Source organism: Trypanosoma brucei, chromosome 10, assembly GCF_000210295.1.
Source record: "Trypanosoma brucei gambiense DAL972 chromosome 10, complete sequence".
Taxonomy (NCBI): domain Eukaryota; phylum Euglenozoa; class Kinetoplastea; order Trypanosomatida; family Trypanosomatidae; genus Trypanosoma; species Trypanosoma brucei.
The window spans coordinates 2,308,429-2,334,253 of record NC_026743.1 but is presented as its reverse complement, the minus strand read 5'-3'; the positions used below and the strand labels follow the sequence as shown (position 1 = coordinate 2,334,253).

At 48.3% G+C, this 25,825-nt stretch overlaps 8 protein-coding genes across 8 annotated transcripts; 1 reads left to right on the top strand and 7 right to left on the bottom strand.

Annotated features, from left to right (window-relative positions):
• Positions 1–1,603: 1,603 nt before the first annotated feature.
• Positions 1,604–7,210, bottom strand: TbgDal_X11920 (ubiquitin-protein ligase, putative; the record flags this gene model as incomplete). Its single annotated transcript, XM_011780059.1, has 1 exon — positions 1,604–7,210. The coding sequence occupies one exon, from the start codon at positions 7,208–7,210 to the stop codon at positions 1,604–1,606; it is 5,607 nt and encodes a 1,868-aa protein (XP_011778361.1).
• Positions 7,211–8,113: 903 nt separating this feature from the next.
• Positions 8,114–9,340, bottom strand: TbgDal_X11910 (19S proteasome regulatory subunit; the record flags this gene model as incomplete). Its single annotated transcript, XM_011780058.1, has 1 exon — positions 8,114–9,340. The coding sequence occupies one exon, from the start codon at positions 9,338–9,340 to the stop codon at positions 8,114–8,116; it is 1,227 nt and encodes a 408-aa protein (XP_011778360.1).
• A 219-nt stretch (positions 9,341–9,559) lies between these two features.
• TbgDal_X11900 (hypothetical protein, unlikely) lies at positions 9,560–9,871 on the top strand (the record flags this gene model as incomplete). The annotated part of the gene is made up of 1 exon (XM_011780057.1): positions 9,560–9,871. The coding sequence occupies one exon, from the start codon at positions 9,560–9,562 to the stop codon at positions 9,869–9,871; it is 312 nt and encodes a 103-aa protein (XP_011778359.1).
• Positions 9,872–10,140: 269 nt separating this feature from the next.
• Positions 10,141–11,142, bottom strand: TbgDal_X11890 (hypothetical protein, conserved; the record flags this gene model as incomplete). Its single annotated transcript, XM_011780056.1, has 1 exon — positions 10,141–11,142. The coding sequence occupies one exon, from the start codon at positions 11,140–11,142 to the stop codon at positions 10,141–10,143; it is 1,002 nt and encodes a 333-aa protein (XP_011778358.1).
• A 564-nt stretch (positions 11,143–11,706) lies between these two features.
• TbgDal_X11880 (RNA editing complex protein, putative) lies at positions 11,707–13,230 on the bottom strand (the record flags this gene model as incomplete). Its single annotated transcript, XM_011780055.1, has 1 exon — positions 11,707–13,230. One exon carries the CDS (start codon positions 13,228–13,230, stop codon positions 11,707–11,709), a length of 1,524 nt encoding a protein of 507 aa, XP_011778357.1.
• Positions 13,231–14,088: 858 nt separating this feature from the next.
• Positions 14,089–14,430, bottom strand: TbgDal_X11870 (T. brucei spp.-specific protein; the record flags this gene model as incomplete). Its single annotated transcript, XM_011780054.1, has 1 exon — positions 14,089–14,430. The coding sequence occupies one exon, from the start codon at positions 14,428–14,430 to the stop codon at positions 14,089–14,091; it is 342 nt and encodes a 113-aa protein (XP_011778356.1).
• A 440-nt stretch (positions 14,431–14,870) lies between these two features.
• TbgDal_X11860 (hypothetical protein, conserved) lies at positions 14,871–18,416 on the bottom strand (the record flags this gene model as incomplete). Its single annotated transcript, XM_011780053.1, has 1 exon — positions 14,871–18,416. The coding sequence occupies one exon, from the start codon at positions 18,414–18,416 to the stop codon at positions 14,871–14,873; it is 3,546 nt and encodes a 1,181-aa protein (XP_011778355.1).
• Positions 18,417–19,905: 1,489 nt separating this feature from the next.
• On the bottom strand, positions 19,906–25,419 carry TbgDal_X11850 (hypothetical protein, conserved; the record flags this gene model as incomplete). Its single annotated transcript, XM_011780052.1, has 1 exon — positions 19,906–25,419. One exon carries the CDS (start codon positions 25,417–25,419, stop codon positions 19,906–19,908), a length of 5,514 nt encoding a protein of 1,837 aa, XP_011778354.1.
• Positions 25,420–25,825: the final 406 nt, after the last annotated feature.

Below are 25,825 nucleotides of genomic sequence, written 5' to 3'. Positions count from 1 at the left end.
AAGACCAAAGGGGACTTCACGCACCAATTGCCTTCGTCACTTCAAAGCAAATCCAACAACAGTGAATGGGCACAAAGTGTAGTATCGCCGTTTTCTTTTTATTAATTACTTGTTTCTATTTGTGCTTTTCTCTTTTTATCTTTTTCTTTTCTTGCATTTCTTCTCTTCTCCATCCCCTCTACCGCTAAACAATGTGCAAATGTCGCACATATGTTTGTGTGTGCATGCACCTGTAGGTACAAGTTTGCACATAAACACACATGCATATATATATATATATATATATTTATTTATTTATTTATTTACATATAGTTGAAGACACACCAACGTTCTTCTTTTTTTTTTGATTTTTTTTTTCCAGACTGCTCTAACCCTTGGAATACACCACGTTTCCGTTTGCTGGCAGCTGATTCACATCGACAGAACACAACCTACATTCATACACAATTGAGAATTTGGGCACTGTTACCATTTTTACACGATCACCTTTCAACCTCCACCACCTTGTGAAGAGTTGCACTAAACAACATCATTAAAACGAGCGACAACAATTACAAGATGAAAAGTCTGAACTCATTCATTGGTACTACTCAAAGTTGCTAAACTTCGAATCCAACACAACAGAAACAATAGGTTTAGCATCGAAATAACCTTATGGAGGTGTTGTATCTTCCATGCTTTGTTCTGCTCAGCGAACGGGAGTTGAGGGCCTTGTATCTTTCCCCTTCAATTCACTTCTCAAACTTCACATCCCACGACACTGCGGGTTGCTGGTTGCCTCTCTCCTCTTTACGTTAACCCGAGGGAGGAAAAGGGGTGAGTTCTCACAGAGTTAATAATAATAATAATAACAATAATAAAAAGCTCAAACTCGGCACAACAATCCTCACCGCTACTCGCTCCATTCACTTACTTTTCGCACATCCTGTAGCGGGTAGCTGGTATAACACAATACCCGCATTATCTTCACTCCTACACATGAATAATACAATCTGGCAAAGAAAACACATACATACATGCACACACACACAAAAGGAGGAAAAAAAAAGGAAAACAATACTATTTAAGTAGCAGAGGTCATGGCGCCAACGTTCCCTTCCATCTCCCACCAACGTCGGACCAAAGACAAAAACAAAGCATTTCTGGTGATTGTGTTAATCACAAAGGAAGCCATGGAGAGTAAATAACACACCATCGACGTACCGCTGGGAGCTAATTGACAGAAACGGCTGTGAAGAAACAAAGAGGGAGAGAGAAAGGACAGTGGCGGGAGCGGGATGACGCTCACGCGCTGAATAGTGATGTCCAGAAAAAAAAAATTGGAGATGAAATCACAGTTTCACGTGCGGTTTCCCAAATGATGTGTCACATACATATCCCAATCGAAACCAAAACAAATAACGGCACTATGACAACAACACATCACCCCAATAAGTTGATACACATGCTCCCATACTTGTATTCTTCCTCATTCTTACTTTTCCTGTCCCTCCAGCTGATCGCACTCGCACTCACTCCACCCCACATTAGCTATAATGCACCATACCAACTTTCTGTAGTTTGTCCTCGCGGACGACTACACGCCCACATATACATATACCTGCTACGTTAGCGAGAATGTACCCTGTCCCTCTGTTATGGCCAATTTCAGCCTCTCCTCCAGTATTTTCTTTGAACTATAGTTTGGAAGTTTAAGGTAGTGCGCACATGTGTTCACGGTAGGAAGTGAGGCGTCCATTAGGTTTTGTAACACCTCAACTCGATCGTCCATCAGAAAGTTGTTTGTAGTATCCAACTGGTTTGTGGCCTCTCCGGGAGCCACCTCCACCGAACGACGTACCACTGTTATGGGGGGTCGCAGTCCTCCTATGGGAATGCGAGTGGAGCCCGTCACAAAGCGCAGGAAGGACCGCTGTAGAGAAACATCCCAGCTGCTAACCACTTCCACAAAATAAGCCACAACCAGGGAGTTTTTGTCATAACCGTGGTTAGTTGTAATGACGGTCAGAAGGTCTCCTGCACTTTCCCATATCTTCCCTTCGGGTCCCGATATGACAAGCTGGAGCTCTCTGGCATCAAAGAGTCGCAGATGGTAAGGAATAAGTGTATACCGGAGTCCCTGGATGAAATGCGAGACGGGCCGTGCGAGGGCCGTCTTCGAATAGTACCGCCGCACCTCCTGAACATACTCATTGACATTCATAGCAGAAACCTGAGTTGTGGCCCCGTTAGGGCAGAGTTCTACAATACCTCCGTTGTGCTCCGCGTCCCCGTGCTGAATTACGAACATTAGTTCGCATTCCTCTAGTTCATTGGCCGTGAGTTTAAGCAATGAATCCAGCTGCTTATCGAGTTGGGGATCGATATATGGCAGCCGGTTAGTGTCATCCAAGTCTCCTAGAATGCCACGAAGAAAGCACTCACTCAGCGGAAGGTCCACCACACGTTCCTCCATTAGCACCCGTCCTACTAACATCCCGAGGAGCTCAAAATTGGAAAGCGATTCGTCATCCTGAAATAGTGAAGGGAACAGTGGGAGTTGAACGCGCCGCGCGGTTTTAGCAGATTCATCGGTGAATTCCTCTGTGCGCCACATGTGAAGTTGCACGTCTTGAAACTTCCTCGCCAATAAATTATAGAACTCCACTGCAGGTCCCGCCCCAACACCAAGCTCATTCTCAAACTCCACACTTAGCGTAAGTGGACACATTGCATGACGACGAAGCACACGTGCGCCACTCTCAAAAATGTTAAACCTCTGCACTCGAACCCTGTAAGTTCCACGCATGTTCAAATCGGGCCGTAGCCATTCTAAACCCTGGACAGGGGGTATGGGACTTGAGCCTGACGCCCATTCTTTCAACTTAACTATTGCTGGCGTGTGTATACGTCGGACTGAAAGTAGCAAATGCAGCAGTGTCCGCCTAATTTCGTAGCTGAAAGTTTGTGGATACTTCCAAAGGACGGAGCTAATGAGATAACGGTCCTGCTGATCCGCCAGGTAGGCGTGGATAATACCATACGCGAGTGCGGGCAACATCAACACACCAAAGTGATTGTAGAATTCATGGAACAAAGCGCTCGACACCAGTGGATCATCCATGGAGAGAGCACCACCTGCAGCACGCACTAACTGGCCCATTTCATTCAGAAGGTCCGCCGCGGCCCACAAAAATGGCGTTCCTCTGGGGGAGTACGACAAACGAGAAAAAACTTCGACCGGGGAATTTTCATTCATATCCAACACCTCTTCGCCATCTGTACCGCGTCGCTCTTCATTGGCACGCATTCCTACAATGGAATAGTTAATTGTATGTACAGATGACCACAGTGAAAGCACATTTTTCATCAAGTAGTGAAGTCGTTCACCACTAGTGTGTCGTACAGGTGCATTATCACCGCAATTCTCGTCGGAATCACTCTGGTGGAGATCGGACCAACCAGAAGCTTGACAATAGGAACTCCCACAAAGGTCTAAAACGGATATGCTTAAGTCTGTTACGGGCTTGCCCCCGCAGAAGAAGACAACATTGTCGATGGTAATTGTGGTGGAAGTGCTACCTTCAACTTGTGAGGCCCTCAGTCCACCTAAAGGCCCACTGCAAATATTTGAGGGCGCTTGAGGCACCATAGAAACGGTTGCCGACACGGTGCTGAGAACATGTTCACTTAAGTAATCCCCGTCGCGGCCTTCCGAAAACTCAGATGCATCACCAGAAGTCACGCTTTCCTCGTCGTCGGCATCCGAAGCATCCGACAACCTAGACTCTCTGCGGTTTAAAAAACTTATCACGTTGCCTGCCAGTGCAGTTTCTTCACCAACGCCGCCATTGACACCAACTGGAGTGTCGGCTGCCTCCTGGTGGGCTAACGTCGCCCCGAAATTACTTTCCTCAGCTAATTCTTGCTGCCGCTGCTGCTGCGCGTCCTCTGATTTGGGGTCACACGTGTTGTTGCAAGCTTCATTTAACCGCATTATAATATACTTTGCAATGTAACTCAATGGAGTCGTTGGGAGTACACTTAACACTGATTCCCTCACCTGAGCATTTGGTGAGCCCGCATCAGCCGCATTGGTGGAGTCTTTCTGCAAGCGAAAGAATTTAGACAAACTCCTCTTCTTACCTGCTTGAACAGGGGTATTAACAAGATTCACCCGAAGAGGCGTCCACAGGTAGTCAACCACCATCAACATAGTCCTGTTGCGTCGGGTACGGCGTTGAAACCGCGAATACTGACGCTCTACGGCGCGGGGTTCCTCTAGTCTGCCAATTCCCGTGTACTTGCAGATGGTGCGGAGCAAACTCTTTATCAGTTGGGAAAAGACCTCATTCATCTTTGAACCAATCACCTCCCTTACATCAGCACTGCGCAAAGCACTAGCGAGATCCTTCAGCAGCTCCGGCTGATCATACAAGAACACGGGGAGATCATTACTGTGCTCTTTCATGTACTCATTGATCCGTGTTAAACGTTTAATCACCTGAGTGCTGCGAGAACGCGGTGTGTCACCGTCCAGATCGCCACTGGAAGAAATATACGTGAGGCTCGTGCAACTGGCACTCGGTGACACACTCCCCTCAGGTGAACCCATGGCGACGGAATCCCCAAGCTGACTATCCTGTTGATCGTCTCCGGATATGTCCAAACAACATTTTTTGAAGGGCAACATTTGATCTACCGCCCTTGCATTTGTCCACAGTAACGAACAAAGCTGCTGAACCAGCGTTCTGCGCAGTTCCTCAATTTGCAGTGCCTTCGTGTGAAAGGGACACGGCGGGACTCTATGTCCTTCAAGCAACAGGTGGACGCCACCTTGTGAACTGCGTTCAGTGGGACCAGTAATCCTTTCCAGTTTCCACAATAACGCGAGCGACTGCTGCTTCGTCAGCGCCTTCACGCCTATGGGGCAGAGGCTGCAAAGCATCATCAGGGCACTCAATGAGGTCAGCTGAGTTTCACAAGCAAGATTCATTGCTGGTAACCGGGTTCCAACTGTCACGTCTAAAGCTGACAACGCGAGCACAAACGCACTACCGCACCGGAATTCCCTGAAGGGTGCTGCCGATAGCGTCAGCGATCCGTGAGTCGTGCTGGAAGTTGTCAGATAGGACAATGACGTCGCAAGACTTGGGCCCAAGGCACAAAACAAGCCCCAGAGAGTCCTGGTAGGTTGACCCTGGTCCCTCCCACCTGAGCGGAAGTAACCTATCACCAAGTCAACGCAGCGCAAAATCAGTACTGAACAGTGGCGTACGATGATAAGATTGGCTGTGCTATCCACAACACGCATAAGAATTGGAAGATACTGTTGGATTATTCTGTAGATCATCCGCTCCTGCAAGAAATTGGAACGAGTTGCAGCACAGCGCAGAAGCTCCACTCTAGCATCGTCGAGTACTTCGTAGGATGTAAGCGCTGACCCTGCACCGTATTTTCCGGCCTCGGGAACTGCGGTTGAACGTCCTGAACCCTTCAACTTACGAAACAGTGACCTCAAAACGCTGACACAACAGCAATGGCTCCCACGCTCCTCCACAACACCACCATTATGAGCCCCGTGACCCCTTGAAGGTTGGTTCGAAGACGAGGGAGCAGCGATGTTGCCAAAACTATAGGATGCACTTTCACAATAAGATTGTTCGTTGCTATGCGCATTTCCCGTCGGTACCCCGGCCGACACCACGGCGGGTTCACCGTCGAGAACCGTCGTGGTGCCTGCCCCGAGAGAAACCAACCTGCCCAACGCCACCTCGACGGGCAATGAAGAGTTCGGTGTAACTTTAACGTCGCACTGGCATCGTATGGGTCGCCGGTAAATATATCCGGCAATAGAGGGACGACGGCTAATGTTGTGAGGGTAGTGCAGGCTTTCGCTGCTTCTGTATCGCATGGTAGAAAAGTTAATCTTCAGTGTAGATGTTGCATTAGAAACTTCAAAAACTGTGTATCCTGAGAGTCGCCGCTGTTTTATGTACTCCCCCTCTAGTCGTTTGCTTAAGTCTTCGGTGCAGTCACACCAGTTATGAAAGTCATCTTCCCACTGCCAAATATAGTGTGGTAAGGTGGTGTAATAATCGCAATCACTTGCAGTGCATGAGGGTGGCATAACTACTAGAAGAAACTCTAGCAGGGGAATGACCTTTTGTTCCTCAGCTACGCTCGGCACGGCCGTCAGATCCTCTTCCATGAGAGCAGAGATCACGGCTGCGCCATTGTAAGAAGCCTGTTTCGGCCTCTTTTCGAGTAGCCCAGAAATGTTACTGTATATAGAATCTAACACGTGGCATTTAAGAAATATCCTCACTGTAACAGCCGGGTCTGTGAACAGAAGGGTAAGAAGGGGCGAACACGCAGCATTACGCAGGGCGGTGCCGCGCGAACCCATGGAAGCAGCTCCATTAATAACCACTACGAGAGACGAAACAAGCTGCTCTACCATCCTGCTGTTCCTGTCGATCATTTTCGCCGAACACAGCACCCTATCAAACGTTAACGCAACACACTCGAGGAGTCGCAGCAGATAAGCCTCGTCGTCTTTTGACAGACGATCACCTGCACAATCATCTTTCATAAGTCTTGTCACCGCCTCATGAAATGTTGCCATCAACGAGCTACACGGCTTGGACAGATATATGTTCCATTCTTCCGGTGAGGTCAATGTGAGAAGATGTGACAGACACTTGAGGCACATCATACGCAGTCGATGAGTTTCCAATCGCCTTTCAATGGAAACAATAACAGAAAATGCCTGGTGTTGCATTAACTGCTCGTGAGCCTCAAAAGCGAGATTTGTCAAACACCTCAACAACTCCTCCAGTGTCGTGCTTTCTGACGCATCCAGCTCCTTTAGGAGGAGCAGGAGTGGTTGTACACCCCTTGCAGCTACAACAGCAAAACCACCTCGTGGCACAAGATCTGCCACAAGTGCCAGCGCCTGCACCGCGAGGCATTGGACCTCCGGGTAATCAGTTGCGAGAGTACTTGTTAGGACAGCAACTAAAGCAGACGCCAAACTGCAAGGGTTCAAGTTGCGGATGAACCCCTCATCACCAAAGCAGAGAGAGGCACAAGTGTTGTCCATCGCTGCTATAATTTTTTCGCGAGCCTCCACGGTTTTCCTATTTCTGTAGTCGTTAACTACACTCCGTAGCTCTGAGATCAGCGCTTTCCCTTGTTGTTGAGGTGGAAATGTGGTTTCTTCGTCCATGGTGTTAAGCTGAAACCACTAAGTGCCGCTACCAGTCTCGTTTTATGGGGTTCGAATGCCTTCCCGCGTTCCTTCCGTTACCTGGCCCAGCGCCACGCTCCACTAGGCTGACCCGTACACTCCAAAATGTGTGAGTGTCGTCACAGCCGTCAATATACATAAAAAGAAAGTGCAAATATGAAAGGGAAAAGAGAAAAAGAAAACGCACATACTTAAGTGAGCACATCACAGGTATGTCACCCCATGTGTGATAAACCACTAACATCAGTTCCTGTACAGATATCAACACCACTGACCGCGTTGTCTGTCATCGACACAGAGGAATGATTACCTCATTCCGTATGCACACTTATATGCGAAGTAGGCTAAAGGAAAAAAAAAAATGGCATAGAAGTGGCAAACCAATCCTCGAAAATTCACGAAACAAAAAGCTGTGAGACATATGAACCCGCAGGCTATCGAAAAAGCATAAAGAGTGGATGCACATTGATGCGACTCGACTCCGGTTGCATTTCGCTGTCCTCTCTACTCGGTACCGAAATTTGGCGCTCCGACGCTGCAGTGCAAAAAGAATTTACCCTCTCACCCTTGTAGTGCCCACCATTAACTTCCTCCCCTCCATGCAACTGCACATATACCAACATACTGGTGCCCCTCCTTCTGGGTAGACAGGCAGTAGTGATCCTCCGCAAAAACTGAGACGTGAGGGGATACAGAGTGAAGGAAAACAGCAAAAAGAATGTTGAAGGTGGCAAACTAACGAACTCCACCCCCATAGAAGGAAAAAAAAAATGGAGAAAAAAGGTGTTCTGCTCGGGGCCCATCTCCTCCTCGACAAGTTCCTTTTCTGTTGCATTTGTTTTTACTCTTTGAAAAAATATTCCTTTCCTTACGCAAACAATGCTATTTCCACATCTTCTTGAGTGAGACGCTCTTGTCTTGGTCCTTATGCATGATTTTGGCGACTGCAAGTTCAAAGTCTTCTTGAGTAATGTGCACACGGCGCTCGCGGAGAGCAAACATTCCTGCCTCTGTACACACTGCCTTTAGCTCCGCACCAGAACATTGGTTTGTTTTCTCGGCTACGGTCCTGAGATTGATCCCACGTGTCAGGTTCATTTTCCTCGAATGAATCTTTAAAATCTCAAACCTTGCCGGCTCGTCGGGTGCAGGAAACTCAATCTTTCGGTCAATTCGACCCGGGCGAAGCAGCGCCTCGTCTAGTATATCCACACGGTTCGTGGCCATAATCACCTTGATAGACTGGGTAGACTCAAATCCATCGAGCTGATTGAGTAACTCTAACATGGTGCGCTGCACCTCGCTGTCACCTCCACGACCCGTATTTTCCAAACGGGTTGAACCGATAGAATCAATTTCATCCATAAAGATTATAGATGGGCTGTGCTCGCGGGCCATAACGAACAATTCACGAACGAGCCTAGCACCTTCCCCAATGTACTTTTGCACCAACTCAGCGCCACTCACACGAATGAAGGTGCAGTCGGTGTGGTGTGCCACTGCTCGAGCCAATAATGTTTTTCCAGTGCCTGGAGGCCCATACAATAGCACACCCTTTGGTTGGGCAATACCTAACGCTTCAAAAAGCTCAGGATGCTTAACGGACAACTCAATCACTTCTTTGATCTCCTTCACCTGGCGAGAGAGGCCGCCAATCTCATCGTAAGTTGACTCGCTACCAGCGTTTTCAACCTTCATAAGGGAAACAAGTGGATCCACCTTGGTGGGAAGAATGTAGTGAATTGCAAACGTGCCACTTCGAAGCGCCACGCGAACATTGCGCGAGAGGTCATCGATATTAACGGTTTTCTCCACATCAACGACTAGCTTCCCTTGACTGGAGCTGACGTTCACCAACACTTTGCCTTTGCTCATCACTCGCACGACATCGGCAACTATAGATCCACTTTCCTGCAGAAGTTGCACTTCTTCCTTCAGATGTCGTACACGCCTGTTAAGTTCATTTCGTTGAGCCTCCAGCCGCATATAATTATCCTGCAATCGTTTTTCCTGAGCCCGTAGCTCCTGAATCTTTTGCAGAAAGTATGTGCTCACAGGATTATCTGTGTCGCTAGCCGTTGCCGTAGGTGTCACCATCTTGGTTGCCATGTTGTTTATTCACGAGACTGTTCCTTCACTTCCCCTCTTTCTCTCCTTCGTTTCTCTCGGTTGAACCTCCCTATATTTCCTTTCTTTTTCCCTCCGTTATTTACCGGTACAAAATACAACGGTTGTATGCCTGCTTGCCTTTTTGCGGTTGGCTCTCCCTTGATTATCGGCTAAGTTTTCTTCTTTAGTCATGCGGAAATAAAAAGTGAATAGACGGAAATGGACCGAAAGAAGATAAGAGACACTAGAATTAACACGGTCGTGGCCTCGACGTGCGCAAAGCCAGTGGTTCACCAAGGAGGGAGCACTGCACAACACTGCCGTCCGAAACTGAGAAAGAGTGAAGTACAACGAGAGGTAAATACAAGTACAGTGACATGGAATGCGTGTGAAGAAAGCGGGATGCGGAGAAGTGAGCCGCGCACAATTGACACACCATCACATTCGCCGCCAACACATGGGGAGGGAACGGTACAAAAAAAAAGATGGGGAAAAGCAGCGCCACCTGCTATGCCTCCCGAAGTGGAATAACTTCACTAGTACAGATAACCCCAGGGACACATCCATTAGCAAAACTAAACAAAAGAACGCGCAATAATAGCTAGATTGGAAAAGCAGTGAGAGCCTTCAGTAAGAAAGATCACCCGCGGATAAACCGCGCATATACACTGAAAACTGAATTTAAACTGATATTTTCTCAACAGCACCCTTTATAGTGTTCTTCCTTTCTCTTCCCTGTTTCTTATACTAACAGTACAGCGCCCATAATCCTAACAAAAAAAAAAAGAGATTTGGCCTCCCTACATTCGCACTGAATCGGTTATGCGCTGCCGTTTTTCCTCCCCACAACCCTCCGGTGCATCCACCCGCCGGCACTTTCGGCAGCCTTCTCTGATTGACTTACAGGTTGATAAGTGGGATGTTGCAACTCCCACGTTCGGGTCCAAATCGTCAAGAAATCTCTTCCCCCGAAGGGGGCGATGGGTGCTGCTACATGCGCTGAGTGGCCTATTTTCCCCATCCTGGGTATTAAATGTGCCATTGTCCCCCGTGTGCACTTCACCATCTTCAAGAGGAGTGACAAAATCCAGTTTCTTTGGGGTTGGGGATGCCGCTAATATGAGACCCGACATGTGGTTCGCAAGGTCAATCGACTCTCCAACCTCATCCAGTGGCGTAATGTGGGATAGATTAGACGAATCACAGGGAGTTAGCACGCTACTGCCGTTCACCTTGTTAGAGTCACCATCATCCACACCCTGCAACTGAAAAGACCGATACCGCTTAGCAAACGGAACAGTAAGTTCATCAGCATCACTAAAAATACATGTCCTACTTTCGGGTAATTTTGTCGGAGCACCGGGGTCGCCGTGGTGTCGTTTCATCGCCAGCGCTGCACGTGCCTTATGACCGGTCATGCTACACTGACTGGAGTCTCCGGCATCAGAGGCGTGTTTCCGCTCTATGGGAGTGCACCACTGAGCGAATCTTACGGCACCATCTTCATCCTCTTCTTCATTCGCAGTTGAAGGAAGCGGACGAGCATACATCAACACTTCGTCTCCTTCCTTTACAGCACAGGGAGAAGGACCGCTGTGCTGCTGTACGTTACGCAACTGCTGTTCCCCGCCCACACCATCACCATCACCGAATCCCCACAATGTCACGTCCCTTGTTGGACACAAACCACCGGCCCACATTGTTGCACATAGTGGAGCCAATCCCGCGTCCAAACCGGGTATTGAAGATACTTTATGCGGTGGGGTGCCGATATTAGCGTTCACTTCAGCTGGACGCCACATTCACTTTGGTAGAGTGGGCACTGGTTCCTCAACTTTAGCAGTTTAAACAAACTCAAAGAAACCATACTTCAAAGGGAAAGTGAAGGGAAACAAAAGGGTGTAAAAAGAATAAATATAGAAAAATTAAAGATAGACAACACCGGAAAAAATAACAACAGCCCCCTGCACTCGAGTTGAGGGGGGAAACGAAATCCCTAAGTGCCAGTGAAACAAAATATGGCGGTAAGGGAAAAAAAAACGTGTAGGTGAGTAAGGAGAGCCGTACGAATAAAATACATATATACACATATACATGATGACGCACACATGCGTTGAAGCGGCGGAAGGACTGCCCACCGTATCCAAAAAATAAATTTCAACTTCTCATTTGGTACTATCGTGGGAGGTTCCATGAGATTTTCCATCACTCCTCCCCCCTTTCCAGACTCACTGCCAACTGTCACCAAAATTAATTGCCTTGGTGAGGAAGAACTGAACTGCTCTGCGCCAAACTGAATGCAAAGGTTACACACAAACGCTACACTTGGAAGACACGTACCAAGATGTAATGGAACACATACGCTCTCAACCGACAGTGGCGGCAACAGCGCCAGTCTCGCTCAGTTTCGGTGGTTTGATATCAAAAAGCAGTAATGACTTAATCCCCTCCACCTGTGGTATCACTAAACCACCATTAAGAGATTTATGTTTGGGACGACCAGCCGCGTCGTGGGAAATTATATCTTTTGTTAACAACGGATCGACGACTTTTTGTGTCTCCATCGCCTTTGTCTGACTTAATGCGCCTCTCGAGTCCGAAGAAATTGCGGTGACTCGCCCGTCTTCTTGCTCCTTATTTCCTACATCTACTGCACTTACAGGAACTCGTTGCCTTCCGCTGACGTTAGCCTTCTCCCTGCTTCCTACATCTACTGCACTTACAGGAACTCGTTGCCTTCCGCTGACGTTAGCCTTCTCCCTGCTTCCTACATCTACTGCACTTACAGGAACTCGTTGCCTTTCGCTGACGTTAGCCTTCTCCCTGCTTCCTACACCTACTGCACTTACAGGAACTCGTTGCCTTCCGCTGATAGTAGATGTTTCGTTGGCTTGTTTGTCCTGCACGTACCTCCTCCGGGCACTGTTGTATTTCGGCGAACTGGATGCCCTGGAGAGTGGTGTCTTATGCGCTTTCGGTACCTCACGTCCTGACTGCGGCACGTACGGCCTTCTTGACTGTACATCGTGTCGTGGAGAGGGCTTCCGATGATCTGGAATATCCGCCGCACATCTCGGAACCCGACTGAACAATGGCTGAGGGGGCTTCGGTTTTTCCTCCACAGTTGTTGGTTTCCTCGGAAAAGAGTCGCATTGTCGTGATAGTGGCACCCTTTGATACATGTTTAAGCTTCGTGAGCTGCCCGATGACTGCGTGGTTGCCGGACCTCGTGGCGATATGTTTTTTTGGCATTCCGCCGTCGCTGGTTTTGCTGAGTTTGAAGGGATCCATTGCTGCGTGCGGACGGGTATGTGTGGTGTTGACGATATTCTTAGACGTGGCAGCAGCCCACCAGTCCTACCGCTGCCCATCGGAAGACGTTTCGGGGCGCTTGATGGCCTATCGGCAGGAGCGAATCGGCTACTGGCAACCAGTCGGGTGGTTCGTGAGCTGCCACGACGAGAGGAACTTGCACGACGCGCCTCTTGGGGCGTTATTCTCCCCTCTATCAGCTTTTTTACCACTGAAGAGACGTGGTTATATCTTGGTGAAGGTGCCGAGTAGGATGAGTTAACTAGCAAAGTGCCGCGGTTAATGCTGTTTGGGTCCACATTGTTTTCTTGGGAATTTGTGACACTCTTGTATTTCCTTCCACTACCTGTCCCCTTTAGAGTATCAAGGGTCGGGGGTACAGCCCTTCCGCTAGGCTTTTGATGTCGTATCCATTCAGTCGTTAGTCCAGTTGATGAGCGAGTTGGCGCGGTCGACGAAAAAACCGGAGTAATGGGATCTGGGCTGTCTGTTGTTATACCCCTACGCGTAATCAACTTGGCGTTAATTGCTTGCGAGAGGTTGGTTGAGTGGTCGTCATCGTACTCGTAGTGATACATTTTTACTACCTTCTTGGCCTACAAAGCTATAGGAAGAGGTCCGCTTCAACAACTATACGAATATATATATATATATATATATACGAAAGAATGTATTTGCTTATGTACGTTTACACGTGTTGCACTGCCCGAGTGGCCGCAGTACCCGAGCAGATAATTAGTTAAGACAGAAATAACAACCTCGATGCAGAGGAAGTAGGATCAGCGACTAAAGAAAGGAAAATAATGAAGGAAGTTAGGGTAGAATCACATCAGATGCGCAACAGCTGATAATACAGGAAGAAAAATGATGCTCTTATACACATGTTCGGTAGCTCATTGTAGTATTAAAAAAGATATCCGTAACGTGTAGCAAGCAGTTTTCTATCATGAAGGCAACTTCTTCTTGGTTTCTTCCTTCCTTGTCATGCACATTTCCCCCTTTTTCTCACAGGTTGCATTTTCCATTTCCTTCCTTCTAAACGTACCACTCTGTCGTATTTTGCTGTACATTGCCCACACTTTCGTTTCCCATAGTCGCAAAGCACATTCAGAAAGGGGGAAAAGGGTCATGGAGCGGCGAAGGAGACAAAACAAAAAAAAAAAGAAACAAAACTATACAAGGGAGAGTGCAAGCGACAAAACAATAAAAACAATGCGCAACGGGAAACATGGTGCGGTTTAGTTCTTGCGCTGAAGGACCAGGGATCTGACAAAGCGAAAGGAGGAGGAAATACGGAATAAATGCTTCAATGAAACCACCACTACCGGAGTCAATCAGTGCACACACACACACACAAAAAAAAAAGTGAACATATAGCGGAGGAAAAAAAAACTGAAGGAAAAAAAAAGGAAGAAAACAGAAGGTCATACGTGATGCTACTTGCATTTTGAGTGCCGCCGCAGCGGACTGACTTGGGGGGGGGGAGGGGAGAAGAGAGATTGAATTCGACAACTGGTTTTCCCATCCACCCTCAATTTAGGGAAATGGACAAAACCATGAGCTCGCCCGTGCATCCTCAGCTGGTTACCCATATGCTCTAAAGGGTAGTGAAGTATACCGAGAAGGTAAACTGGCGGTCTTATTCCACATAGCGAATGCGAAGCATGGCAAAAAAAAAAAAAGAGTTCCCCTAGAGGATGATAAAATAACGGGAAACGCTCCAGCATCCTGATTGCGGCCACGCACCACCTCTCACATGCACATCCACATCCGCACATGTATGTGCAGGCACACACGTCAAGCGCACTTCCACCGCATTCAACTTCCCCATTCTTTTTCACCTGCGCACTCCACTCCAAAAAGGCATCAAGGCGCTACTGTAAAGTCAGAAATTTAAAATTCGTACATTTGTCGCAGATATAGATACATACACTACAAGTGTGAACACAAACAGGGGTGCAGTGCGAGCACACCCTCTCGCCTGCCCTCCTCGCTTCGCCTATATTGCCTGTCTTACATCTCTCATTCAATCTTCTAGCATCATCCACCCCATTTTTTTTTTTATACAGACATATATACATTCATACGCATATATGGATGACGGCGTAGGATTTTCTAATGTTATTTCTCCACCGTGGCGCACCCGTTCTGGCATACTCATAAGCCACAATCTCCCCCCCCCAAAACTGCCCATTTCCTGTGGGAACCAACCGGCAAACTACTGTCCATGATCGCCGTTCCGGGAACGCCTGGCGCTGCCGCTGAATGCGTTTGAAGGAAATGCGGAGCTGCTTCCTCGAGCTGTGTTATACCCGCTTGATGTGCACGCAGTACTCGCCGTCGTTCTATTGACTCGTTGCTGATCCCACTCCTTCAAACCCAAACGAAGCTTGGGAGGCGGTCCATAGGTACCAGGGGCCTCTGGTCCATACAGTTTGATACAATTTACCAACCAATTATGTAGTGATCGAGGCCACTTGCCCAAAGCCACATCCCTCTCGAAGAGCAAGTAGTAAAATTCACGCAGCTTCCATGGATCGTGAGCTCGGTACAGACTGAAGATTCGGTCAGCGTGATAACGGACGTAATCCTGTTGAAAATCTCGTGTGACGTGAGAGCTAAACTGTAAGCATCGCGGTATAGTTTCAAATGAAGGAACAGTCACGCGCAACGTTAGGTCGCCAATGTAGGCACGTTGACAGCTTTCGATGTCCCCAAACACGGTACCTCCCTGTGGAGCGCGTTCCCCTGAAGAGACAAGACCTACAGTAACCGGTTCTCCAAGGGAGTACATGCACTCTGTTAGAAGGGCCCGCGCCGAGAGAACCACACGGCCCATTTCTGTTGTTTGTACGTTCAGAGGTTTCGCTGCAGCAGCAGTGCCATGCCTCGTAACAGCTAGAAGGGGTTTGAAGGTACTATAGTTCTTTTTGTGCATCACGATCTCAAGTATGGGCAAGCTACAATCAGGCTCTGATGAGTGTGGGTGAACGATATCGAAACGAATTTCGGGAAACAACTTACTCGCCCTTGCTTTGCTTACATCACTTACCTTCATTGGCTGCACAACACGCTCGTTCATGAAGTAAGCCTCGACAGAAATAAGACCCTCGTCATACGCCTCAATGTCCTCGCGGTTCGATAGGTCCAGCTTGTCAATATGTACGTAAAAAGTGAAAGCAACCCGCTTTGGTGTGAACTTGTCCCTAAGCTCGCGGTGGACATCCCTCAATGACGCTGCCTTGGCCACCATCGGCTGGACATGGGGCAAGTTCTGAGGGCAGTACTTGCTTACCAGAGTTGTTACATCTTTCATTACATTTTCGAATAGCTCGGCGTCATCTTCTTCGCGGGGAGTGTCGAAAATGGCTGACACGTCGTGCCTCAGACTTGGTGATTCTATTTCCACACTCAGAGTTCCAACCTCTCCGTTTCGCTCAGCGTTAAACACTGGAAGCCGGTACACATTTTTCTCATTCGGTACCATCTTGACCAGGCTTAACTCTGCCACGCCCACAACTCGGGATCGCAGAAACCTCCGAGGCTCCATCAACTCAAACCTCAGTAGCGAGCGGAGGGGATTCTCTATCTGCAGCGTTGCGGAGTTGTTCAGGGATATATCAAACTGCATATTCAGGGCTGTGCGGTGGCTCTTTGTTCTAAGTACCTGAACGTCATCCACGTATACCTTAACGTAGCAGGGAGAGGAGAGCATGAAGTCATTAATTGCCAAAATTTGGATATTGACGTGCGCGTTACCGGTTTCGGGGCCGTACTCCTCTGATAAACGCCTCACAAGCTGCTCCTCCATTCCCGAGTGGGTGCCAAGAAGGTAGTCACAACGGTATACCTCAGTCGGTTTGTAGCGGGACAAAATCGATGCGACACGTCGTCTGTAGTATTCTCTCCTTTCAGGAGTTAAGGTTTCCGACGGCAGACCAAAGTCGTTCGTAATCCCCTCAATAAAAAGCGTACCAAAGTCTTTGGAGCCGACCTGTAAGGCGTCCTCATAGATGATTATATCACGTTTGAATACAGAGCTCTGCGGAATATCTGCAAAGGACACGGTGGCCCGACCCATCTCTACCTCGTGTACGTCCGATGTTTTCACCACAATAAAAGTGAACTCGGCGGCGGATGGAGTGCACACACTGACCACCAATTCATCACAGAATCTGAAGTCTTGTGAGTAGCGAACACAGGAAGTTCGATATGCATTTGGTCCTGTACGTAATACGACCGTAAACTCTTCGGGACTCTTCAGTTTGGTCAGGAGTCTCAAATTTTTAATTCGGAGCCGTAGAAGGTGTTGTCGGGGCTCCGGACCGTACGTGCGCGTCCACACACTCATGAAGGAATCCACGTCAGTGATGGAGTATAGAATGGGGTCTAGACGATGTAGGTCATCTCGGAGATAATTCCACAGATAGTTCTGCAGCCGAGTACGCCTGGCGTTCTCTTCTGCCTCTTCAATGGGATTTTCCACTCCGAACGTCTGTGAGTAAAGGGTAAAGGAAATGGTTCCACAGAGACTTGCATCCCCGGTCCCAGCAGCATAAACAAGAGAATTTGTGCGCTCCTTCGCGACGCCCTTCTGGATCCCTCTCAGAGAGACAACGCATTCACCAATCTTACCGCGTGGCGAACAGACGCAGAGAGTTATTCCAGACGACAAGGGGTCATCTAATGACAGGTTGAAGACTTCGTTAAATACTGCCGAGGATCGATACAAGGCCATTGGGGTGACCCGTTTCACCCGACCCGCGTAAATTTTCACGCAGCACGTCTCACAAGCGCTTGGTGATCCATTACCATCGGTCAAGTCAGAGACTGCGTTAATGACAAGCTGAAACGTCGCAGGTGTGCCCTTTGACTTGCGATACTTTGAGCACAGCTGAGAAAAAGCACCATCATAGTCACCTACGCAACTTCCCACATACCACTCGAGACGGTGGAGCTCCCGTGGTGCGTTGTTTTTAAGAAGCGCACGAAGCTTTTCGCGGAATTCACTTTCTTTCGCTTCTGATGGCCCACACCGAAGGCCGAAGTCTTCAGTATACATACTAAGTAGCATGGGAGCGTAGTCGCGAGCTTGATCTGTTCCAGGATGGCGGACAATAGAAACCCATCGCCTCTTCTCTTCGCCACACACAAGATTTCCAGGAGAAAGAACGCACTGTCCCAATTTTTTGTTTCCAGATGGTGTGTGCGAGACTAATACAACCGTAATTTCATCTAATTTGGGATCTCTAACGGTAAACACGAACTCGTCGTTAAAAGGAGGATTAGCGTTGTTGAAAATTACCGGCGTTTTGCCACGCCCTGTTGCTGTTTGAACCATAATGAAGGTTGAGGGTAGGGCTTTCGATGCGCTATTAGGGGGAAGCAATTTTTTGACGCCCTCGACACGTACCCTCAAATCCATTCTGTGACCGCGTTCTGTTCTTGCACCTGTTTGCGTCAACGCCAAAGGGGGCACCGGCCTGCTCCTCGCAGTCGGTGGCGTCTGCTTTCTTGGGACCCTCGGCGGATGCGTTTCACCACGTGGGGCAGTCGTTTCTCTTTTCCGAAACCCCACCTTATGCAACTTCCCAGTGTTTCTTCCGGTGCTACTTATAAATGTGCTACTGGGCGAATTATCGCAGGGCGAGCCGTTCCAGGTGGCACTACCGACAGCACATGAACGTTGCGCACTAGAAGAAAAGGCATCGGCGGACGACGCGTAGCTCTTTGCCCTGTTGGGATCGCGATAACTGTCCTTCATGGTTACTTGCAAATATTTCTACGAGGGTGACGAAGTGTTACCCTGCTTAAATGGACAATATTCTCGTTGTCTTGAAACACAAAAACCCTCGCACAACACTATCAGTGAGAATGTGACTTCTGTTCGTCTCACTCACTTCCTTTCGTAGCCCTCCCTCGTCCGAGCAAATTATTAACAATCGCCCTTCTAGGAATATGTGCCGTGATGTTCCCCTTCCTTCTCTGCTCTTCGAATTACTCTCCCTTTTGAAACCCCTAATGTCTCCCTTCCTTTTTTCGTTTTCTTTTTCTGCTTGTGTGCTTATGTGTGTGCGTACCCTTCAAAACACGGGTGGCGGGTAGCGTAGTGTCAGTGATGGAGCCCTTTTGTTGTTATCCGCCTCCTGCACTCTACACACTCAGTTCACAACCACTGTGATAGTGGGGGTTTAAATGAACACTTTGGGGGCAGTGCGAAAAAAAAGGAGGGAAAGGAAACGGTAAATTGATGATAAGAATGAGAAGGAGAAAATAGAAAGAAGGTATCATGACGAAGTATACAAGAAGAGACACGAGTGGTTTTCGCACAGACGGAAAACAGTACAAAGGGGGAGCAGAATAAAAGTGCTCACATGAGGGGTCTACCAATAAGCCACAGCGAACAGAAGGGGGAAAAAAGACTTAATCGTTTTCCACATCAAGAAGTGTTCCAATCGAACTCTCTCCTCTCCCATGACACTTTTACGAACAAGTAAGCCGCTGACAGAAGTGAAAGACAACAACAGCAACAAAAAGGGTAGGAAACTAACATGCGACACGTAATATCGCACAAGTTGTTGTGCTTGTTGTCCTCTCTACACCTCAACCACATGCGTCGATCTGTTCCCAAAAACACAAACAGGAGTTAGATTATTTTTTTTTTCATAAGAAAAGAAAAAAACGAAAACCGGGCTAACAAGAGGTTTAAAATATAAAAAGACAAGATGACGGAACCCGTTACCACCATCGAGTAAGTAATGCCAAAACCGTAAGATTCAGTGGGGGGAAAGAGAAGTCATGAAGGGCATCAAATAAACGAAATAGCGCAAAAAAAAAAAAGGCACCGAACGAAGTCCCGTACGTACGGTTCCACTATATTCAGTTTTGCCATATAATACACGGGGCCAGCAGACTACAAACAAATAAATACTATACCATACTTGACTTTCCTTTTTTCCCCCTTTCCCCCTGTACACCAGCGGTGTATCGTACTGTTTTTATTTTAACAGTCTTTCAGGAAGAGCCGCCCCGTTCTTCCGTTACTTTTGCGAGAAGGGGTATTACACAATTTAAAAAAAAAAAGGGACAACAAATAAATAAACAAATACTTTATTTTACGCTACTAAACATCGTGACAGAAACGAACGACTACCACATCACAAACACTTACATCCGAACCGTTTCACGAGCCCTGCAAACAATATAAACATACATATGTACTTAACAGTCTTTCACAGTAAAGCGCGGCGCCATCAACAAAACGACCAGTCGGGGGAAGTGGCGTCAAGAGAACTCACGTCCACGCCCCACCGTTCCGCTAATTGGTGGAGGAAGTTGCGCAGCTCAACCGACCCATTTGGTTTCACGACAAGCTCCTCAAACACCTTGCGGTGGATGTCCACGAGTGAACCCGTATCGTGGCACCGCAGCACTGAAGATATTTTGTTGAAATAACACCGTATCACATCTCGGTCCACAGCGCACGGAAAGATCTCGGAGAGGCATAGCGCCGCTGGGTACCGCTCAAAAATAGGGATACTAAGGTGGAAGGTTATGGTTCCAGCCACGACTGCCCGTGTTTTAATCCCGGTACGCCACAGTTTGACAAGCGGCACCCTCAATATCTCATTTGTGCCGTACAGTTTCGGAGTTAGAAGTGCTCGCAGCGAAAGCACCACACTCCCTAACTTCTCACACCCCTCTCTCGCCTCACCATCATGAACAGAAATCCGCAGCGCATCTGCCCCGTTCACATCCAAACGGACTGAAGAAAAGTGGAGGTAAACGGCCCCTCTCTTTCGGGATGGCGTATTTGAGTCCACCATACACTCCCCGTATGTGCGCTCCGTTACGTATTGAACCTCGTCAGCTGAAGAAAACTCGACTCGGGGGTAGATCCTTGCTGGAGTTCGCAATCTGATTTGCTGAACCTGGCAGTATATTGTCGCTTGCACTTTGGGTGCCAGTTCCTTGCGAAGCACACGATGAACGGCACTCACATTATCGGAATGGTTAATTATCAGGTCGAGTCGCCGCAGCCCTTGCGGCAAGTACTTTTGTAGAAGTGACACGACATCATCCGTGACTCGCTCCACGTCGTGATGGGACCGGTTGCTGCTGCTGCGAGAGAAAAATGAGCTTGAGGAAGCTGGTACGTCCACCTGAATGCCTAGTTGGCCCATAGACCTGCCCCTGTCGTCGAAGAGACGCAGCCACTTTCTAGACACACATCCAGGGGGACAATCTGCTAGAGTGAAGTCGCAGTAACATAACACGCGCGATTCATTTGTCTTACTTTCTGCTAACTTCAACGTAAAAACTGTGTTTTTCAGTACAGCAGAACCTTCAATGGTGAATTCTTCATTGACGCAAGCAAGCCGCTTCCCCGACAGGTCGCCTGTGCGTAGAAGCTTCTTACAGCCATCCAACTTCACTTTTATGTAGACACCTTTTTCGGGAAGGCATTGAAACCCAAGAAAGAGAACACGGATTGCGTTATCTGACGCTGAGCCAGGCCGAGGTAACGATCTACATTCCATTTGACCGCTAACCCACCCGCTTTGCACCTGTATTCCCGCGAGAAAATTGGGGATCCGATGAATGTCCTTTGGGTTGGAGTGAGAAACCTCCCACTGTACTCGATCGCAAAGGCTGTGATGCAGAGCGTGCCTCTGCTGCTCGGACGGGAGACCAAAATCATTGGTGTAAAGCAAAACTTCAACGGAGCCATGGATTTTAGCATATTTTGTCTGAGCCTGTCGCACGAGTGGGAGACGGAAAAGCATTTTCTTCCCGCACACGACGTTCCTGAGGGGTATCAAGGTTCGTCCAACCTCCACATCAAGCAACTCACACGCACGACTCATAAACACTATCAGGTTTAGTTCATCCTTTTCAGGTAATCCAAGATGAATGTCAAATGACCCTTTGAAATGGGAGTCAGGGTTGTCGGCAACAGGTACTGTCCTATACTGCAGGAGTCCGACTTCGAGAGCAAAATAGGGAGTACCGTCGGCAATGCCTGGAAAATTACACTGCACAATTTCTAGATGGAGTTGACGGGTGCTGGGTTCTGGGCCATACACCTCCACCAGCTTTCTCAGATGGTTGTCCACATCCACTTTCTTGCTGTAAGTGACGTTCACCACGTGAAGTCGTTCACGAATGTAATAGTAATAGTAATCACGCATCCGCGTATATAGACTCCTATCTGCATAATCTGATGGCGTCCCCACTCTGCCGCAACGGTCACAGGACATTGAGACGGTTACGTAGCCAATGGGGGAGGCCGACGGGAGTCCTGGGCCTTCCACAATGTAGTGAGCTTGCCCACGAGCTGCCTTGCGGTGCACATCCGCGAATGATATGACACATTCTCCGTGGCTACGTTTTGAGCCTGCCTTGACGCTCACAAGAAGGCGCAGTGTCTGCGTTAGTGGTTGAGGGATGGTAACATCGAATTCCCCTGAAATGTTGAAGAAGCCGTTACTTCCCTCCACAGCGGGGATACGGCAGACCGTCCTTCCCCCTAACTCCGCCGTCATCGAACACGAACCAGAGGCAACGACCAAACCATCGCAATGCAAGTTTGATACCGTTTCCACGGAAATATGGACATTGACTTCCTCCTTCCCCCTCCTCTTGTATGTGTTCGTAACGAAGAAGCCCTCCACCTCTCTGTTGTCTTTGACAGAATACTCGCCTACGTACCATTCGAGCCGATGCAGCTCCGTCGGCGCATACTTCACGAGGATGCTTTGCAACCATTGCCGAAAGCTGCACTCTCTCCCCAGGGGTGGCGGTACGGCAACACCGAAATTCTCACTAAGAAGGGAGAGACACACCACACCACGTTGTTGCGCCACAGATCCATGAGGGGCGACCACCAGCGCTACGTAACGCGTTTGAGGCATGCCATAGCAAACATTTTTTATGGAGAGCATACAGAACCCAAGAGTTTTTCTACCATACGGCGTGTCTGTCATGACTGTTATGGTAAGAAAGTCCTCATCTGGGCAAGTGATGGGAAAATGAAAGACATCGTCATATCGGGGTGAACAAGTTTCGAACGCTGTTCTCGAAATGTATGTTGTCCTGAGTGTTGCGAGCATCACACACGGGCTTGGAGGAACTAAACGCCTCTCTTCCAAGTCGTCACAGTAGTGGAGGTGTACATGTAAAAACCGCCTTCCTGTGGTAGAGTTAGGTGTTTGCGGGACGAGGGTGTGACGAGCACGCTGTTTAACAAGAAGATTTGATAATAACTTGGGTGCCGTTCTCGCTGTTCTGGGTCGCAAGAACTCACTTGCAGAGTAGATGCCGTCGTCAATGATGTTCGCAAGCACTGGGTGATCTGATCCATGCTCACAGCCCGAAACCCCTTCAGATACCTTGAGCTTGGAGAACCCCTTGCTGGACTCGTCCCGCCACGACTGCCACCGAGGCGCACGGAATATTCTCTTGCCCCACCCACCAAACAAGTGGTATAACGCGTTGGAAAAATTGGTAACACCTGTTGTCCGTCGTGACTCATTTGGCGATGTAAGCTCCTCTTGTCTAGGGCCGCAACGCTCTGAGAAGGTTCCTGCTTTGACGTGGTCACACAACGAGTCGCGAAGTTGAAGATCCTTTACCACAAACTTCACACCCACAAACCCACAGTTGGAGCACCCATCCTTCATGAGAGGCAACCAGAGGTTGTACTGATGCTCGGGGATTGCATTTTCCAAGGGAATGACAGTCCGGCCAACCTCTTTGTCGGTACCCATGTCGTACTGATCCATAACTACCAGGGTGAGTTCCGTGTGCGCGAACTGATCTATAAAAAACTCAAAGAATTCAAAGTAGTCCGGCTTCGTACTATTTCTCACTACACGTGTCTCGTAGCGGTCCACGCCCATACGAGCGACAACGTACGCACTCATTGTAAACCCAAAACGCTTCCTCAGCTTTCGACACCCCAATACTGTCATGTACAGCACATAAGTTGGATTCTCTTCGCCATAATCTCGACTCATTTCCTTCATGAATCCCTCAGTATCGAAAACAGTAGCAACCGCCACGTCCACAAGATGCAGTTTTTCTGGTGCGTGCTGACACGCATAGCGACGCAGACGCCCTGCATACATGCACTCTGATTCTGTATCAGCAGTGTACGACTGGCCCAAATTTTCACTGAAAAAAGTAACTGTTATTGTTCCACTTAGAAATGCCTTCTCTGTGCCCGCAGCTCCTACCAAATACAGCGTCCGGGTATTCTCAACACCTTTCTGAATTCTGAGGCAAGTAAAATCCACGCTTCCGTACACAACGTCCTCACATCCTGCTTTCACTACTTCAAACCGTATCATATCAGTTTCTCGAACAACGTCAATCTGAAAAGCATTGCCAAAAACTATTCGAGAGTTCGCAGTCACTCGCTTAGCGTCTGTACGGTTCGATTGGCTACCCATTGTGACCACAACTACTACATCCTCACCATCGAGGTCCGTAGATGCAACATGCAATAACGATTGCACCTCCTCCACAGTCAAACACAGTACTGCCGTGCCAGGTTCACGACCGTAGTAAACTTCCAATTCGTCCATCAATTCATCCAGTTTATTCCTGCGAGAGTAGAGAATAATATCCACCTCTTGCAGTCGCCGACGATCGTAGCGGTAAAAAAAACGATTCAACCGAGCATGGAACAAGTCGGCGGTTCCACCCGCATCTTTCGGTGACAGTCCGAACCCCAACGGTTTTATTGTGATATGGACGGCGCCTGTAACACATGGCGTTATGTAACTATCATGGCGGAAAATAAAATATTGTCTTTTGGAAGAGTATTCCGTTGTGAGCATGTAAACACGTATTTGCGCCCGGCCAACTTCAACATAACCCGATGACGAAGTGATGCGGTACACAATAACATCAAGCACAAAGTCCTCCGGGTTACAGACGTCGAAAGTGGCCGTACCCAACGCTGATCCCCAGACAGGGTTAGACGTGTACGGCTTTGACGGCGACACGAACTCCTCGGCTGTACTCCGAAACACCACAATTACATTTGATGAGTGGTGCTTGTCACTTTCTTCAAGAGAGGTACAACCTTCCAAAGCAACCCGGACCCGACACTGCGGAGGTTCTTCACAGTGATACTCCTCGCACAGGTTCCTCATTAATTCTTCAAAAGCCGCGCAAGAGCTTCGCGAACTCTCAGATGAAGCAGCTGCGCATTTTTTGGGTGATGCTAGAGGCCTCAGTGGCGCTCCATTAGTCTCCATTGTGGAAAGCAAAAGGTCTACATCCCTCAAACGGCCCTTATCATTGTGCATCAGAAAACGAACCAAACGCGAGGCACACCACTCGTTCGTCTCTTCTTCAAAGCTGCCTTTACCTTCCCTAGAGGTGTCAAGCATCAAAGTGAGCTCAACTGTCCCGGCTATGCCGGCATCATTCGCCAAAACATGGCGTCGCTGCTTAGGTGTCTTCCCCTGGAACAACCACACGGTGGATAATCGACATGTCCCAAGCAACTGTTGTTCGTTGTAGTCTCCACATCCCGTGGTTGACGAATTGTATACAAGTACTTCAACTACTGTTAAGCGGTCAATGTAACCAACTGTGAAAAGCTCGTTGAAGTAGGATGTGAAGGTGTTAGCTTTCCCGTGAGCCACGAACTCGTACACACCATCCACCACTATTAATACGCGAGGGGAAACAGTCGAGAGACCCGGGGAATGCATTATATGACAGCCATGTAGCGTGATAAGCAGCTTACTCATCAGCGCATATATATATATATATATACGACCTCTTCCCACGTCGCGCAACGATACGCGTCAGGATTGTTCACCACAATGATCCAACAACACCTTAACCTCAGTTGTGTATAAAAATTGTGTGCACACGTATACAGAAGAGTAAATATAGATGCGTCTTTGGAGAGGAGAGACTTGAGGGTGGGCGAAAATAGGGGAAGTGGGAGAGATCGAAAAATATGGCGGCAGCGCGTATAGATGAGACTCATCTGTAAACACTACAAGAAGTGTCATGGTACCACAGTAGAACAACCAGGAACAGGAATTATAGAGTAGCCAGCGGCTCCCAAATAATTAAAGCGAATGACGAAATGGGAGGAAGGGGATCGTTGAGAGCTTTAATCGCCGAACCCTCAAAAAAAAAAAAGAA